We start from the raw sequence: 14,510 nt of genomic DNA, 5'->3' as shown, positions 1-14,510 counted from the left end.
AGAATCCCCTCTCTCATCTGCTGGCCACGCTGCTTTTGCTGCAGTCAGGATGCAGTCTGCCCTCAGCCTCCTCTCTCCAGACTGAACACCCCCCAGCTCCCTCAGCCGCTCCTTGACCAATGATCTCCAAACCCCCCCTCCAGCCTCCTTGCTCTTCTCTGGACATACTCCAAGACCTCAGAGTCTTGTACCTTTGCTGGGGCTCAGTAGAATTTTCTAGACTTGATACTGGTATGAGTTGCCTTGTTTCATAAAATGTTTTCATTCCAATCCTTGGGTCTCCTCCTCTCCCCAGTCCCCTTTCTCTGCTGGGGAGGTGTGAAAGAGCTGCTGGTAGGTATCTGGAGGACAGGAGTTCTCCAGGCCTTCAGACCATTAGTGCTGAAGGTTTTCTGTGCCACAGATGTTTATTTGGCTGTTTTCTTCGCAGAACACCTCATATACACTCAGCTGTCAGAAAAACACCAATGGTCCACTTCATTTGGTGTTCTTGAAGGTGCGCATCACTGATCAAGTTGTTTCTTCAAACCACCAGGCTGCTGGGGGGTTTCCTTTTCTGAGCACTGAGCTCATGGGCATCTTTGTCCTAGCAGAACTGTGAGGCTGGGCAGCCAGCAAACCTCACACCAAGTCACCTGCCAGGAGCTGCAGTGCAGCCTCCAGCTGGGAGGACAAGAGAAAGGGATTGGTCTTGTTGCTGACCCAGGCTCAGGTGCAATGCAGGGCTCCAAACTCCATCGCTCTCTCACAAAACGACCTGGAAGAGGAAGGTGGCCATAGCAACACCAACCTGAGGCAATGGCAGCAGAGGGTGGTCTCTTTATTCTCAGCTGGCCGAGGATTTCGCTGCTGTTGTAGTTTTACTTCCACCTTTTCTCTCTCAGCAAAGTATGTGAGAGGCTGACTGCTATAAAAGGATCTCAGCTCCAGCCTTCTCCCTCTGCTGATCACAACCCTCTGCCACCCTCAGCATCTGACTGCTAGCAGAGACACCTCACATTCAGGAACCTCACTGCACTGCCAGGTACCAGCCACCTCCCTCCAGCTCTTAAGAACCACCAAGACTCCACCCCCTGCACTCAAACTCAGGCTTGGGCTGTGCTTTGATCTCCTCCAAGCAGCTCAAATTCCTGACTTGGGTTTTCTTTAGCCCAGGTTCAGGATCTTCAAAGTCTAAGCCCAGACCTCTTCCTATAATTCAAGGTTTATTAAGATGCTGTTCTTTACATGAGACAACCCTGCCTGGCAGGATGCTCTGCTCTTCCAGTTCTGGTGGATGAATACATCCCAGATGCACAAAAAAAAGGGTAACTCACACTTTGACCTCCCTCAAAAATACACAGCAGTGCTTCCATCCTGTCAGGCACAGTTCCTGTTTCTTTCAAAAATAAATATTTATACACAAAAAGGATGAGATTTCAGAGTACTACAGCATCAAAAACCATCCTGCCATCAGCACAAGTGCCTTTGCCATGTCCACTCAGGAGAACCAGGTGGACATCAGTACAAGCATGGTGGAAAAGTCCTCTTCTCTTCATCAGCTGCCACAGTCCTTCCCTGCAGAACCCACAGCACTCCCATCACAGCTCCCCTGCACTCTTTCAGGCCTTGGACTGGGGCTGCTCAGTCTCCTTTTGTGATCAAGTCCTCGATGTAAGCATCCAGTTCATCATCTGTGTTGATATCAATGTCCTGAAACCAAAGGCACAGGAAACAGCAGTGAAAAGTGCATCTTGAATCACAGCACTTGTGAGAGTCATAAGATAGAGCAGTGCAGAATCCTCTGCAACATCTGCCCTGGGCAGCCTCATCTGCAGTGGTGGAGGTGACCATCCGCCTGTGTTCAGCACTTCTGAGGCCACACCTCAAGTGCTGTGTTCAGCTCTGGGCCCCTCACTCCAGGAAGGACATTGAGGGGCTGGCGAGTGTCCAGAGAAGGGGAGCAAGGCTGGAGAAGGGCCTGGAGCACCTGGGCTATGAGGAGGGGCTGAGAGGGTTCAGGCTGGAGAAGAGGAGGCTGAGGGAGACCTCATTGCTCTCTACAGCTTCCTGAAGGGAGGTTGGAACGAGGAGGGAGCAGCCTCTCCTTGGTGTCAAGTGACAGGAGCAGAGGAAACGATTTCAAGCTGCAGCAGGGAAGGCTTAGGCTGGATCTCAGGAAATATTTCTGCACTGGAAGGGTTCTCAAACCTTGGAACAGGCTGCCCAGGGCAGTGCTGGAGTCACCATTCCTGGAGGGGTTCAAGCTGCTTTGGAGCTGGTGCTGAGGGACCTGATTTAGTGGCGACCTTTCAGGGGCCTGAGTCTGCAAGATGTTGCTGCTTGTGGGGAGGCTCTGGTCTTTTGCAGCCCTTTCTCACTCACCTCCTGCACTTTCTGCAGAAGAGCCACGATATTAGTCCTCAGCTTGTGCAGTTTCTCCTCTGTTTCCTTCAGCTTCCTCTCTGAGTTGTGGAGGCTTTCTTCACAGGCCTTGGCCCGGGCATCAGCACGGGTCTGGTATGAATTGCAGAGGTTCTGCAGACCTACCTCATACTGTTTGAAATACTCTTTCTGCAGAAGACAAAACACAGCAGATGACACCTTAAGAAGCAGAGAACCACAGAATTATTGAGGCTAGAGTAGACCTCTGAGATCATCAAGTCCAGCCTATGACCCAACACCAACACATTGCCCTAGACCATGCCACTAAGTGCTACACATCCAATCTTCCCTTAGACACCTCCAGGAACAGCGATTCCACCACCTCCCTGGGCAGCCCAGTCCAGTGTCTGGTTGCCCTTTCCATCAGGAAGTGCCTCCTAACATCCAACCTAACCCTGATTTTGCACCAGCAGGCTGCACACCTGCCCTAAGAATGGAATGTTTGGGAGGGGTGGGGGGCGTAGAAAAACCCAAAACTTCCTTTTCTAGGAATAGTGAACTCACCAAGGGAAATGCCAAGAGCCCTTCTGAGCTCATGGAACTCAGCTCCTTCTTGGAGATGGGGAAATTCGGAGGCAAGAAGTACCTCAAGCAGTTCCTGTACGGGACAGAAGGAGAGGGTTGGAGTTTAAAAGGCTAAAGGAAGCAGAGTGCAGCAGCTCCCAAGGACTGCAGAGAACCCACCGAAGGATCTGCACTAACAAGTCCACTGTTTCTTGGCTGCTGCTGGGACCAGTGGTGTCTGGCTCAATTCTGACACAGTCCAAGGTAGAAGGTTCAGCCACAACAATCTCCTCTTCCTGCTGCGTGTCTGGAGCCTGGTACTCAGGAGAGGGAGGCTTCATCAACCTCACATCCTCACTGCCCTTCTCTACCCTGAAAAACAAACCACAGTTCAGATACCTGCACTGGCCACACATGCAGCACTGTCAGCACAACCTGTGCCCAGCTGCCCCTCGGAGACCTCTAGATGAGACCACAGCTGCCTCCACAGGAACATCACATGGGCAGACTGTATGAAGACACAGGAAGGGACCTCCAGAGAGCACTCAGCCCAACCCCCTGCCAGAGCAGGGGCACCCAGGGCAGGGCACCCAGGAATACATCCGGAGGGGTTGGAAGGGCTCCAGAGAAGGAGACTCCACAACCTCTCTGGGCAGCCTGTTCCAAGCCTCCAGCACCCTCACATGAAACAAGTTTTTCCTCATGGTCAAGGTGGAACTTCCTGGGTCCCAGCTCATCCCCGTGGCTCCTCCTCCTGCTCCCCAGCTCATGCCCATTTGCCAAGCTGGTTCCTTATGCAGCTGCACAGCCCTGAGCACACACAGGCACTGCATCTATGGGCAGGACCTGCCTTCCTGGCAGCACAGAGGGGGCCTGCAGAGAGCAGCAGCTGGAGATAGTTACCAGCGGTCCCTGGGGGTGGTGTCTGTGGGGACGTAGTCAAACTTCACCTTCCAGCGCACCACCTGCCGGCTCAGCTCCACCGCCGTGACGCGGCCGGTGAACCACTCCTTGTTCACACGCACCTCCACATGCAGCCCCTTGTCTGCAAGGACAACCACAGCCAAGGCCTTCAGATGCTGTAGGGCACATTCTGCATCACCTCTGGACACAGACATCCTCAGCAGGCAGCAAACCTGAACCTCCGACAGGTCCTTCAAAGTGGCTCAGGTTGGAAGGGACCTCGGAGAGCATCTGCTCCAAACTCCCTGCCCTGGGCAGGGACACCTCTCAGTTAGACTCAGCTGCTCAAGGCCTCATCCAACCTGGCCTTGAACACCCCCAGGGAGGAAGCATCCACAGCTTCTCTGGGCAGTCTATTCCAGAGTCTCACCACCCCCACATTGAAGAACTTCTTCCTCAGCTCCAGTCTAACCCTGCTCTGCCTCAGCTTCAAACCCTTCCCCCTTGGTCTGTCTCTAGACACCCTTAGGAAAACTCTCTGCAGCCCTCCTGCAGGATCCCTTCAGCTATTGGAAGGTCCCCCCACAGTCTTCTCTTCTCCAGGCTGAACTCCCCCAGCTCCCTCAGCCTGTGAGATAGCAGAGCTGCTCCAGCCCTTGGATTGCCTTAGCCTATTCTGGACTCACTCCAACAGCTCTGTGCCCTTCTCATGCTGGGGACACCACTGTCACACAGTTCACTGCTCAAGAAACACCAAGGAAACTGTAGCCTTTCCAAACTGAAGATTTCTCCTGCACTCTGGGCTGTCTGACATGGGCTTTGCGGGCTCATGTTGGCCACTAGGACAAGTGCCACATGTTCCTAGAGGGTCACTTTTCAAATGGCTCCTTGAGAACCAGCTGAAAGAATGCCTTGCTCTGGCAGAAGGTGCAACACCACCCTGGCTATCAGCTTCCACAGCTTCACAGATGGCTGTGTGTTGGAAGGAACCCTCTAAGAGCATCTTGTCCAACCCCCCTGCACAACTGCCTCTTGGCTAATCAAGAGTTTCCTGGCTAAAATGCCTCATGCAAGTTAATCCCCTCAGGGTTTGGGATCCAAGTTTACAGTGATCCTCATTTTCAAAAAGCTCCTTAATGAAACTAAACAGGAAGCAGTGAGTCTGGTTCTGCAACAGGTCTGTGCCCCTCTGTTAGAGGCAGCTCAAGGGTTCATTTCTCACCTTTCTGAGCTTTCTTCAGTTCTGCCAGCTCTTCTTCCCCAGCACTGTCTGTGAGCTGTGAGCAGAGAGAGCTCAGATTAGCTGCCTCCCACCGAGATCAGCAACACTTGACAGACACCTCCTGCTGGGAAGCCCCCTGCACTCTCACCTCCACTACCACCTCACTGGAGCCTCTCCTGTCTCCTTTCACTGCTGCAAATTTGCCTCGTTTTGTCTTCTCCTTCTTGTGCTCTCCTTCCTCCTCAGACTCATCCTCTGTGGGGTTCCAGGTCCTTTTCTGAGTGGTTGAGGCCTGTGGGAAGCAGAGAAGCTCTGTTAACTCCAGCATGCTGCCAACCAAAATCTTCTGCCAAGGTACATAAAAAAAAACCAAACCAAACCAAATCAGACCAAACCCTCTCAGCATCCTCTGCTGTGAGCACAAACTGAGGGAGCTGAGCTTGTTCAGCCTGGAGAAGAGAAGGCTCCAGGAAGACCTTAGAGCTGCATTGCAGTATCTGCAGGGGACCTACAGGAAGGCTGGGGATGGACTGTTCGGAAGGGGCTGAGGGGATAGGTTTGGAGCTGGAGCAGGGCAGAGTTAGGTTGGACATCAGGAAGAAGTTCTGCACAGTGAGGGTGGGGAGACACTGGGACAGGCTGCCCAGGGAGGTGGTTGAGGCCCCATCCCTGGAGACATCCAAGCTCAGCCTTGCTGTGTCCCTGTGCAGCCTGCTCTAGCTGGAGGTGTCCCTGCTGCCTGCAGGGGCTTGGACAAGATGACCTTGGAGGCTCCCTTCCAGCCCTTACTTACTGTGAGCAGGTAAGATTCTATCCTGGCAAGTCTCACCTGTTTGACAGGGGTAGATTTCTTTAGTGCTGGCACCTTGGCAGCTCTTGGACTAGATGCCTCCCGTGAGCTTTTGGGGTTCTGCAGGCCCCCAGCTGCTGGCTTTGCTGCAGTGCCTGTTTTGCTCAGAGTTTTTAAAGTGCTGTTGCACTTGCCAGCTGTCACAGCCTGCTGCTGCAGCCTGGAAGTGCTGGCCTCCTCCTTGGAGGGCATGTTTGCCACTTTGGGAGTGCTGAGACTTGGCCAAGCTGAAGAGCTCTTTTTCAGCTGACTGCTGGACTTGGAAAGAGGTGAAGATGATGGCGGTCTGCTGGGAGCATTCTTGATTACATCAGGTAGAGGAGGAGATCGGGGGCGCTGGGGTCGGGTCTGGGACTGGGTGCTCTGAAATCAAAGCGGGCACAGTGAGAGGAAGGATGTAGGAGCTGGAGCACTGCTGTTGAGGGCACAGGAGAGGGCAGAACCTGCAGAATTTATCCCATTTACCTCCCCTGCTGGCCGTGTGGTCACTTCCAGGGGCAGCTTCTTCAGGTCAGCTGGAGATCGAATGGGGGTGGTTTTCTGTGAAAGAAAGAAGCAAACAGAAGGTCAGCAAAGGCCATCTCCAAAAGCTGCCAGGGCTTGCTTCCACCCAGGCCAGCAAACAGCTTTCTAGTTTAAACATACTCCAAGAAGGTATCTTCTGTGTCCTGCAGAAGAGATTCTTTCACCCCCACACTTGCAGTCCCTCCCCTTCTCCTAGCAGGAAATTAACTGCAAGCTGCGATGCTTGGGTTTTGCTATGAAGACCACCTCTGCCTCCTGAAGGAGCACAAGTGGCACGAGAGGCTGAGCCAGATGTGACTTGGCATCAGCCATTTGGCAATAGCAGGACCCTCAACCCTGCTGTGCTTAGCTGGAGGCAACCAGATTCACCTGCAGAGCTTCCAGCTTCTGCTGCTGCTGCCGGATCTTCTCTGTCAGTTGTTTCTGCTTTTCCTCCTGTGACTTCAGGTCTTTCTTCAGAGTTCCCAGGGGGACCTTCTGCTTCTGCTCTGGAGCCTCACATCTAGCATCAAGGGAATGCAAGACAACCTCACAGCAACCACAGCAGAGCCTGCACTCAGACACACAGCACTGTCCCAGTATCCAACCCAGTAATCCCTGTGAGGTAATTGTGGAGAGTGATGAGGTCTCCCCTCAGCCTCCTCTTCTCCAGACTAAACAACCCCAGTTCCCTCAAGCTGCTCCACACAGGACTTGTCTTCAAGGCCCTTCTGCAGCTTAGTTGCTCTTCACCAGCTTGGCTGCTCCTCTTTTCTCCAGGAGCAGGTGACCAGAACTACAAACTGAAATGCTGTGCAGTCAGGGTGCAGGGGAGGCTTTGCATGAACTGCTCCTTACCTGTCCTGTTCAGGGTCAGGGTTCATGGAGCACACCCAGCTGTCAGGGTAGTTCTTCTCCACTGAACTCAGCTGGAAAGGGAGAGTCCTCCACTTCAGACACACATCTGTCAGACAAACAGTTTGCAAGTCAGAAATCCACAGTCTGAGCCACAAAACCATTGTTTTTTCCTCTCTCCACAGCACTTCCCAAGCCCATTTAACACCCAAGGACCCACTAACTGCCAATGTGCATCCAGCTACAATAAGCCTAAGTGGCCAAAGAATCCAACTGAGACAGCCAGACAGAGTCAGTGCTTCCTTCATGCTCTCAAAATGCTTGAAGGAAGACCTCAGATGCTGAATACAAAGAACCTAAAGCCTAGCATGAACTGATACTAGAGGCCCTCAGACTCACTGCTGCAATGCCAGCACTTCCAAAGCAGTCCTGCAATCCCTGCTCATCTCAGAAGTCTCTTACTGACAGCAGCACAAAACAAGGCAGAAATTTAAACACACACACATAAAAGAACATCATCATCTCATCTATTTTAGATGGACCTGCAAGACTAATCTGACTTCCCATCAACAGCTTTTACAGGACTACCCCAAGTTCTGCCAAGGAAATGCAAACATTCTTCAGTCAGGTTCTAGAAGGTTGTCAACAGCAGAGGACAAGAAGAACAGCAGGAACCCTCCTCCTCAGGAGAATTCAGGAAGGACTGGAGAAGGCCACCAAGGCAGGAGAGCTCAACAACACAATGCCACAGGAGTTCCCTCACATCCCTTGCTGCAGCCTCATCCCCAAGTCCTGTGGGGGGGAAATGAGGTGAAGGGAGTTTGGTGTCCCTCTGCAAAGACACAAAGTGGCTGTGTTGAGATCTCCTTCACCCAGAGAAGGGCTTGGTCAGAGCTATCCAGAGATGCACAGCAAAGAACCTGCATTCAAGTTGGAAGTCAGCTGCATGCTTCCCTTTCTGTGCTCACACCTAGCACTGAGGAGAAGGCCCAGAGCAGCAGAATGCCAATGACTTGGCCACCTTCCATTGCCTGTGAGAGTTTCAGCTCTTCACTGCAACACTGAGCTAGGTGGCTTTGGCCAGTTCCAGCTCATCTGACATTCCCAAGCCCATTCTCAACACCCCTGCTGGCCACAGCTCAGCCATTCTAGATCAGGTTGGCCAGGCTGGATGTGGCTCTGAGCAACCTGATCTAGTGTGAGGTGTCCCTGCTCATGGCAGGGGGATTGCAACTGGATGATCCTAGAGGTCCCTTCCAATCCTGACAATTCGATCTCTGACTCCATGAGGGCACCTGAAGAACATCACAGTCAGCAAACTGTGCAGGAAAGGAACTTCAAGCAGAGATGTCCAAGCGTGCCACCAAGAGCAGACAAAGATGGGACAGGGGTTTTCCTGAGGTTTTCCTGTGGCAGGGAATCCCCAGGGCAGTGGAAAGACCCAAGAGGAGACAGCAGCTCTTGCAGGAGAGGCTACAGAGGTGTGGGCAGTGCCAGGGCTACAGTGACTACACACATGCCTGTAAAGGAAAGCCCCTGGAGAGCAGCAGCACCAAGAAGAGAGTGATGGGCATCCACCCAGCAGACAACCACAGCCCCTCCAGCTCTGCACCCACCATGACTGCTGCAGCTGGCCAGGCAGATCTCCAGTGGGAACAGGCAGCCCCTCAGGCACCAGGCCGCAGTGTGTGCCCTGCTCTCACACTGGTACAGGATGGCAGCAGCGGAGCTCCTGTGGGAGATACACCCAGGTGGAGGAACTCCTCCGCTCAGTGACAGGGCTCCAGGAAGACAGGAGGGTTGAGAAGCAGCAGGGAGTGCAAGAGAGACACTGAGCACTGCAAGCACAGCCCTGACTTCCCTGGCACAAGGCCCAGAAGGCAGTCAAGACTCGTAACAAAGGAGGACTCCCTCAGCTCTCTCCCACTGCCTGGTTCAGTTGGAGGTGTCCCTGCTGCCTGCAAGGGGTTGGACAAGATGACTTTGGAGGGTCCCTTCCAACCCCAAGCAGACTGTGAAGCTGTGAACACAGAGCTGAAGGAGAGGGGGCAATGGTGGCAAGTTGCTGCCCAGCACAGCAGGTGTGGCCTCTCAGCAACAACCCCACCTGCCCAGGGCCCCTGTGGGGCAGGGACCAGGCCCTGTGAGTGGAACCCAATGACGAGGACAAAGCTGCTCTGGCTTCAAAGTGCTACTGGGGTGAAGGCAGACTTTTACCTGTGTCAAAACTGCATCCACACAGGGAAAAACAGAGCACTGAGAGCACCCTCAGCAGGTTGGGTGATGGCACCACGCTGTGTGCTGCAGGGGACTCACTTGAGGGCACGGATGGCATCCAGAAGGGTCTTGACAGACTTGAGAAGTGAGGCAGTGCCAACAGCAGGAGGGTCAGCAAGTCACAGGGCAAGGTCCAGCAGCTGGCTCAGGCCAAGTCCAGGCACAAATCCAAGCTGGGTGCAGAGGGGGCTGAGAGCAGCCCTGAAGAAAGAGGCTTGGGGTTGTTGGTTGCTGAGCAGCTCCCCAGCAGCCAGCAGTGCCCTCAGGCAGCTGTTGGAGAGAGTTCAGAGGACGCCACAAAGATGATCCAAGGGCTGATCAGCTCTGCTGTGAGGACAGGCTGAGGGAGCTCTGGATGTTCAGCCTGGAGAAGAGAAGACTCCAGGGGGACCTTAGAGCTGCCTTCCAGTACCTGAAGGGACCCTGCAGGAAAGCCAGGAAGGGACTTTTGACAAGGACTGGGAGTGACAGGACAAGGGGCAATGGATAAAAGCTGGAGGAGGGCAGATAGAGACTGGAGATGAGGAAGGAATTCTTGATAGCAAGGGTGAGGAGACACTGGAACAGGATGCCCTGAGAGCCTGTGGCTGCCCCCTCCCTGGTGGTGTTCAGGGCCAGGCTGGATGAGGCCTTGAGCAACCTAGGCTGGTGGGAGGTGTCCCTGCCCTTGGCAGGGGAATTGGAACTGGAGAATCTTTAAGGTCCCTTAAGCAACCAGGTCTACCTGAACAGCATCGCTGCAACTAGGGAAGGCACCTTGCTGGACTTGTTAGAAGAAATTGTGGAAGATGTGAAGGCTGGAGGCCACCTTGGGCATAGTGATCATGCAGTGAGGTCTCCAGTTGCTGGGGATTCAAGGAGGGGAGACTCAGCAGAGCTGCCACCTTGGACATTCACGATGGCAGACTTTGACCTGTTTAGGAATCTGGTTGCCAGTCCCTGAGACAGTCCTGAAGGGCCAAGGAGTCCAGGCAGGGTGGACATTGTTCAAGAAGGAAGTCTTAAAAGAACAGAACATACCCATGAGCAAAAATGAGCCAGTGGGGCAGAAGAGCAGCTTTGGCCTGAGCTCAGGAAGAAAAGGAAACTCTATGGCCTGTGGAAGAAGGGGGATGGCACTCAGGAGGACTACAGGGACGTGCAGGGGGTAAAAATTAGGAAGGTCAAAGCCCAGCTAGAACTTCCTCTGGCTGCTGCTGTAAAAGACAGTTCCAAAGGTTTCTACAAATGTATGGAGAGCAAAAGGAGAAGTGAAGAGAATCTCCATCCTCCATTGGATGTGGGCAGAGACACAGTGACCAAGGCTGAGGGAGTGAATGCATCCATTCCCTCCAGCAGTCCTGGCCAAGAGAACAGGTCCCAGCAGAGAGGCAAACCTGACACAGAAGCACTGGGAAGAGGACATAGGGAAGTAGAGAGCTGCCAGTAAGACCTTGGTGCTGGGGAAAGCCACGGAGCAGGTCATCCTGAGTGCCATCACGAGCCATGGACAGGCCCAGTCAGCAGGAGCTCACGAAGGGCAAGTCCTGCTTGATGGATCTGATCTCCCTCTATGGCAAGGTGAGCAGCTAAGCAGATGAGGGGAAGGCTGTCTGTGTCAGCCTTGAATTCAGTAAAGCCTTTGACACTGATTCCCACAGCATCCTGCTGCAGAACCTGGCTGCCCATGGCTTGGGTGGGCACAGGCTTTGTTGGGTCAAGAACTGGCTGATGGCCAGGCCCAGAGAGTGGTGGGGGATGTTCCCCCTGCATTGGGTATGGAGAGGCCATGCCTTGAATCCTGGGGTCCATTCTGGGCCCCTCATTCCCAGAAGGACATTGAGGGCTGGAGCAGATCCAGAGAAGGGCAACAAAGCTGGGGAAGGTCTGGAGAACAGGGCTGGGGAGGAGCAGCTGAGGCACCTGGGGGTGTTTGGCTGGAGAAAAGGAGGATGAGGGGCACATCACCTCACATTCTACTAGTTTCTGCAAGGAGGCTGCAGTGAGGCTAGGGTTGGCCTCTTCTCCCAAGTAACCAGCAATAGGGTAAGAGGAAATGGCCTCAATTTGTGCCAGAGGAGGTTTAGGTTGGACATGAGGAACAATTTCTTCCCCTTGAGGGTAGTCAAGGCCTAGCCTAGGCTGCCCAGAGCGGTGGTGGAGTGCCCATCCCTGGAGGTATTTAAAAGCCACAGAGATGTGATGCTGAGGGCCATGGTTCAGTGGTGATCTATCAGTGGTGGACTCATGGTTGGGCTGGGTGATCCTCAAGGCCTGTTCCAACCTAAATGATTCTATGATTCAAACTAAACTCCTAGAAGAAGTCAAGCCCTAGAAAGGAGAAACGATAGCACCACTCATCTCACAGCTCCTACCATTCAGCTGCTGCCCAGAAGCCCCTTCCTTCCCCCCTCCTCTGGAAGGGTCAAGCCTGCTGAGCACTGCCAGGTGTGCTGGCCTGGGCCAGGTGGGACTCACCACACTGGATGGTGGTTGGGATCTCCATGGCTCGCCGGCGTCTGTAGCGCAGCTCACAGGAGGGAGGCTGGTTCCAGTTTGCTGACAAATAACCAAACTCATCCCAAAACTTGACGATGCTTCTCTGGGCTGGGAAACAAACAAAGCCCTGCTCAGCATGGAGGCATCACCACAGAGATCACAGTGTGCCAGGGCTTGGAAAGGACCTCCAGAGAGCATCCAGTCCAAGCCCCCTGCCAGAGCAGGGGCACCCAGGGCAGGGCAGCCAGGAACCCATCCAGGGGGGTTGGAAAGGCTCCAGAGCAGGAGACTCCACAGCCTCTCTGGGCAGCCTGCTCCAGGCCTCCAGCACCCTCACACCAAACAAGTTTCTCCTCATGCTGAGGTGGAACTTCTTGACTTCCTGCTCATTCCTGTGGATCCTTGTTCTGTCCTTGGGCACCACCAACCAGAGTCTGGCACCTTCATCCTGATCCCCACCCCTCAGACACTGATAGACATTGATCAGGTTTCCGCTCCTCTCTAGTCTGAACAGCCCCAGGGCCCTCAGCCTTTCTCCACAGGAGAACCACCTGCACTCTTGGCTGCCCTTCCCCTTAGCTGCCCACCCCCCACCAAGGCTTCCTCCCCCCAGCCTTAGGAATTGTGAATCTCTATTACCTATGGCAACATCCTTCCAATACTGAACCAAATGTTCTCCCATGGCCTTCAGCAAGTGTCGATACTCTTTGGCATCAGCAAAGTCTTGTTTGTTGTGGGTTGGCTCCAGAACCAAATAGGGCACATCCACCACACCCACCACTCCACCACATGCCCTGCAAGATGGACATAGACCATTAAGCTACCCCAGGCTAGGGATCAGGAAAATAATACTGAGTAGCATTGGAACTAGCAGGTCACACGGACACTGATCACCCACTGCTGCTGCAGCAGAACTGGCTGCATTTTAGTCCACAGATTGGGTTGGGTTGGAAGGCACCTAGAAGGTCATCCAGTTCTACCCCCCCTTCCACTAGCCCAAAGTCTCATTCAGCCTGGCCTTGAACATCTCCAGGGAGAGAGGACACAGTCTCAAGCTGTACCAGGGGAAGTTTAGGCTTGAGGTAAGGAGAAAGTTCTTCACAGAGAGAGTTGTTAAACGTTGGAATGTGCTGACAGGGAGGTGGTGGAGTCACCATCCCTGGAGGTGTTCAGGAGGGGATTGGATGTGGCACTTGGTGCCATGATTTAGTAGTCACGAGTGGACAGGTTGGACTTGATGATCTTTGAAGTCTTTTCCCACCTTATTGATTCTATGATATCCACAACCTCCCTGGGCAACCTGTTGCAGTGTCTCACTACCCTCACTATCAAGAATTTCTTCCTCATCTCCAGTCCCAGTCTGCCCTCCTCCAGCATTGTCCCTCATCCTGTCACTCCCAGCCCTTAACCAAAGTCCCTCCCCAGCTCTCCTGGAGCCCCTTCAGGCACTGGAAGGCTGTTCTAAGGTCTCCCTGGAGCCTTCTCCAGGCTGAACAGCCCCAACTCTCCCAGCCTGCCCTCACGGGGTAGGTTCTCCAGCCTTTGAATCATTTTCATAGCCTCCTTGGGGCCTGCTCCAGCAGCTCTGTGTCCCTCATTGCTGGGGGCCCCAGAACTGGAGGTAGTGCTGCAGGTAGGGTCTCAGCAGAGCAGAGGGGCAGAATACCCTCCCTGTGCTGCTGCTCCCTGTGCTTTAAGTTCTGCACAGCCTGGGCTCTGAGGAACATGCAAGGCTGAAGCAAAAGACTGCTGAAAAAGCTGCAGGACTCACATGCCACCCTCCAGCTGCGGCCCCACCTTCTCATACATCTTGATGAGCCTGCTGCAGTTGTAGATGAACATCCCATCCAGTTCGCGCCGCTCGATGTTCACCCCAAAGATGAAGTTCAGCTCTTTGGGCTCCCTCAGTGCCCTGCAAAGTGATGAACAGAGCCTCAGAGATGGGTAGGAATGCAAGCAGCTGTTTGCTGCTGTTACGCAGAGGCTATGGAAATCCCTGGATGGGTCCTGGAGGCTGCCGGTCTAAAAACCACCATGCAGTGTAGCTAGACATGGACCACAGAATGGCTCAGCTTGGAAAGGACCTCAGAGACCACCCACTGCAACCCCCTGCCCTGGGCAGGGACTCCTCTCAGCTAGACTCAGCTGCTCAAGGCCTCATCCAACCTGGCCTTGAACACCCCCAGGGAGGAGGCAGCAACAGCCTTCCTGGGCAGCCTCTTCCAGAGTCTCACCACCCTCACACTGAAGAACTTCTTCCTCAGCTCCAGTCTAACCCTGCTCTACCTCAGCTTCAAACCCTTCCCCCTTGGCCTGTCTCCAGACACCCTCAGGAAAAGTTTCTCTGCAGCCTTCCTGTAGGATCCCTTCAGGTACTGGCAGGCAGCTCTAAGGTTCCCCTGGAGCCTTCTCTTCTCCAGGCTGAACACCCCCAGCTCCCTCAGCCTGCGCTCACAACAGAGCTGCTCCAACCCTTGGATCATCTTTGTGGCC

The 14,510-nt window shown here is 53.9% G+C and overlaps 1 protein-coding gene across 5 annotated transcripts in view; it reads right to left on the bottom strand.

Moving 5' to 3' along the window:
* Positions 1–807: 807 nt before the first annotated feature.
* Positions 808–14,510, bottom strand: part of MORC2 (MORC family CW-type zinc finger 2) — a 32,868-nt gene continuing 19,165 nt past the window's right edge. For all 5 annotated transcript variants that reach the window (XM_054172835.1, XM_054172831.1, XM_054172832.1 and 2 more), the window contains 14 exons: positions 13,789–13,929; positions 12,657–12,811; positions 11,997–12,125; positions 7,266–7,371; positions 6,798–6,930; positions 6,369–6,443; positions 5,883–6,266; positions 5,202–5,345; positions 5,054–5,108; positions 3,832–3,973; positions 3,109–3,300; positions 2,929–3,022; positions 2,365–2,553; positions 808–1,692 (listed from right to left, as the gene is read on the bottom strand). In XM_054172835.1, the coding sequence (XP_054028810.1) occupies positions 1,624–1,692; positions 2,365–2,553; positions 2,929–3,022; positions 3,109–3,300; positions 3,832–3,973; positions 5,054–5,108; positions 5,202–5,345; positions 5,883–6,266; positions 6,369–6,443; positions 6,798–6,930; positions 7,266–7,371; positions 11,997–12,125; positions 12,657–12,811; positions 13,789–13,929 (2,008 nt within the window). In that variant the 3' untranslated portion in view covers positions 808–1,623. The remainder of the gene's footprint in view (positions 1,693–2,364; positions 2,554–2,928; positions 3,023–3,108; positions 3,301–3,831; positions 3,974–5,053; positions 5,109–5,201; positions 5,346–5,882; positions 6,267–6,368; positions 6,444–6,797; positions 6,931–7,265; positions 7,372–11,996; positions 12,126–12,656; positions 12,812–13,788; positions 13,930–14,510) is intronic.

The sequence above is a fragment of the Dryobates pubescens genome, chromosome 25, assembly GCF_014839835.1.
Source record: "Dryobates pubescens isolate bDryPub1 chromosome 25, bDryPub1.pri, whole genome shotgun sequence".
Lineage (NCBI taxonomy): Eukaryota > Metazoa > Chordata > Aves > Piciformes > Picidae > Dryobates > Dryobates pubescens.
The sequence above is the reverse complement of the archived record's forward strand: the minus strand, read 5'-3'. Positions and strand labels throughout refer to the sequence as shown.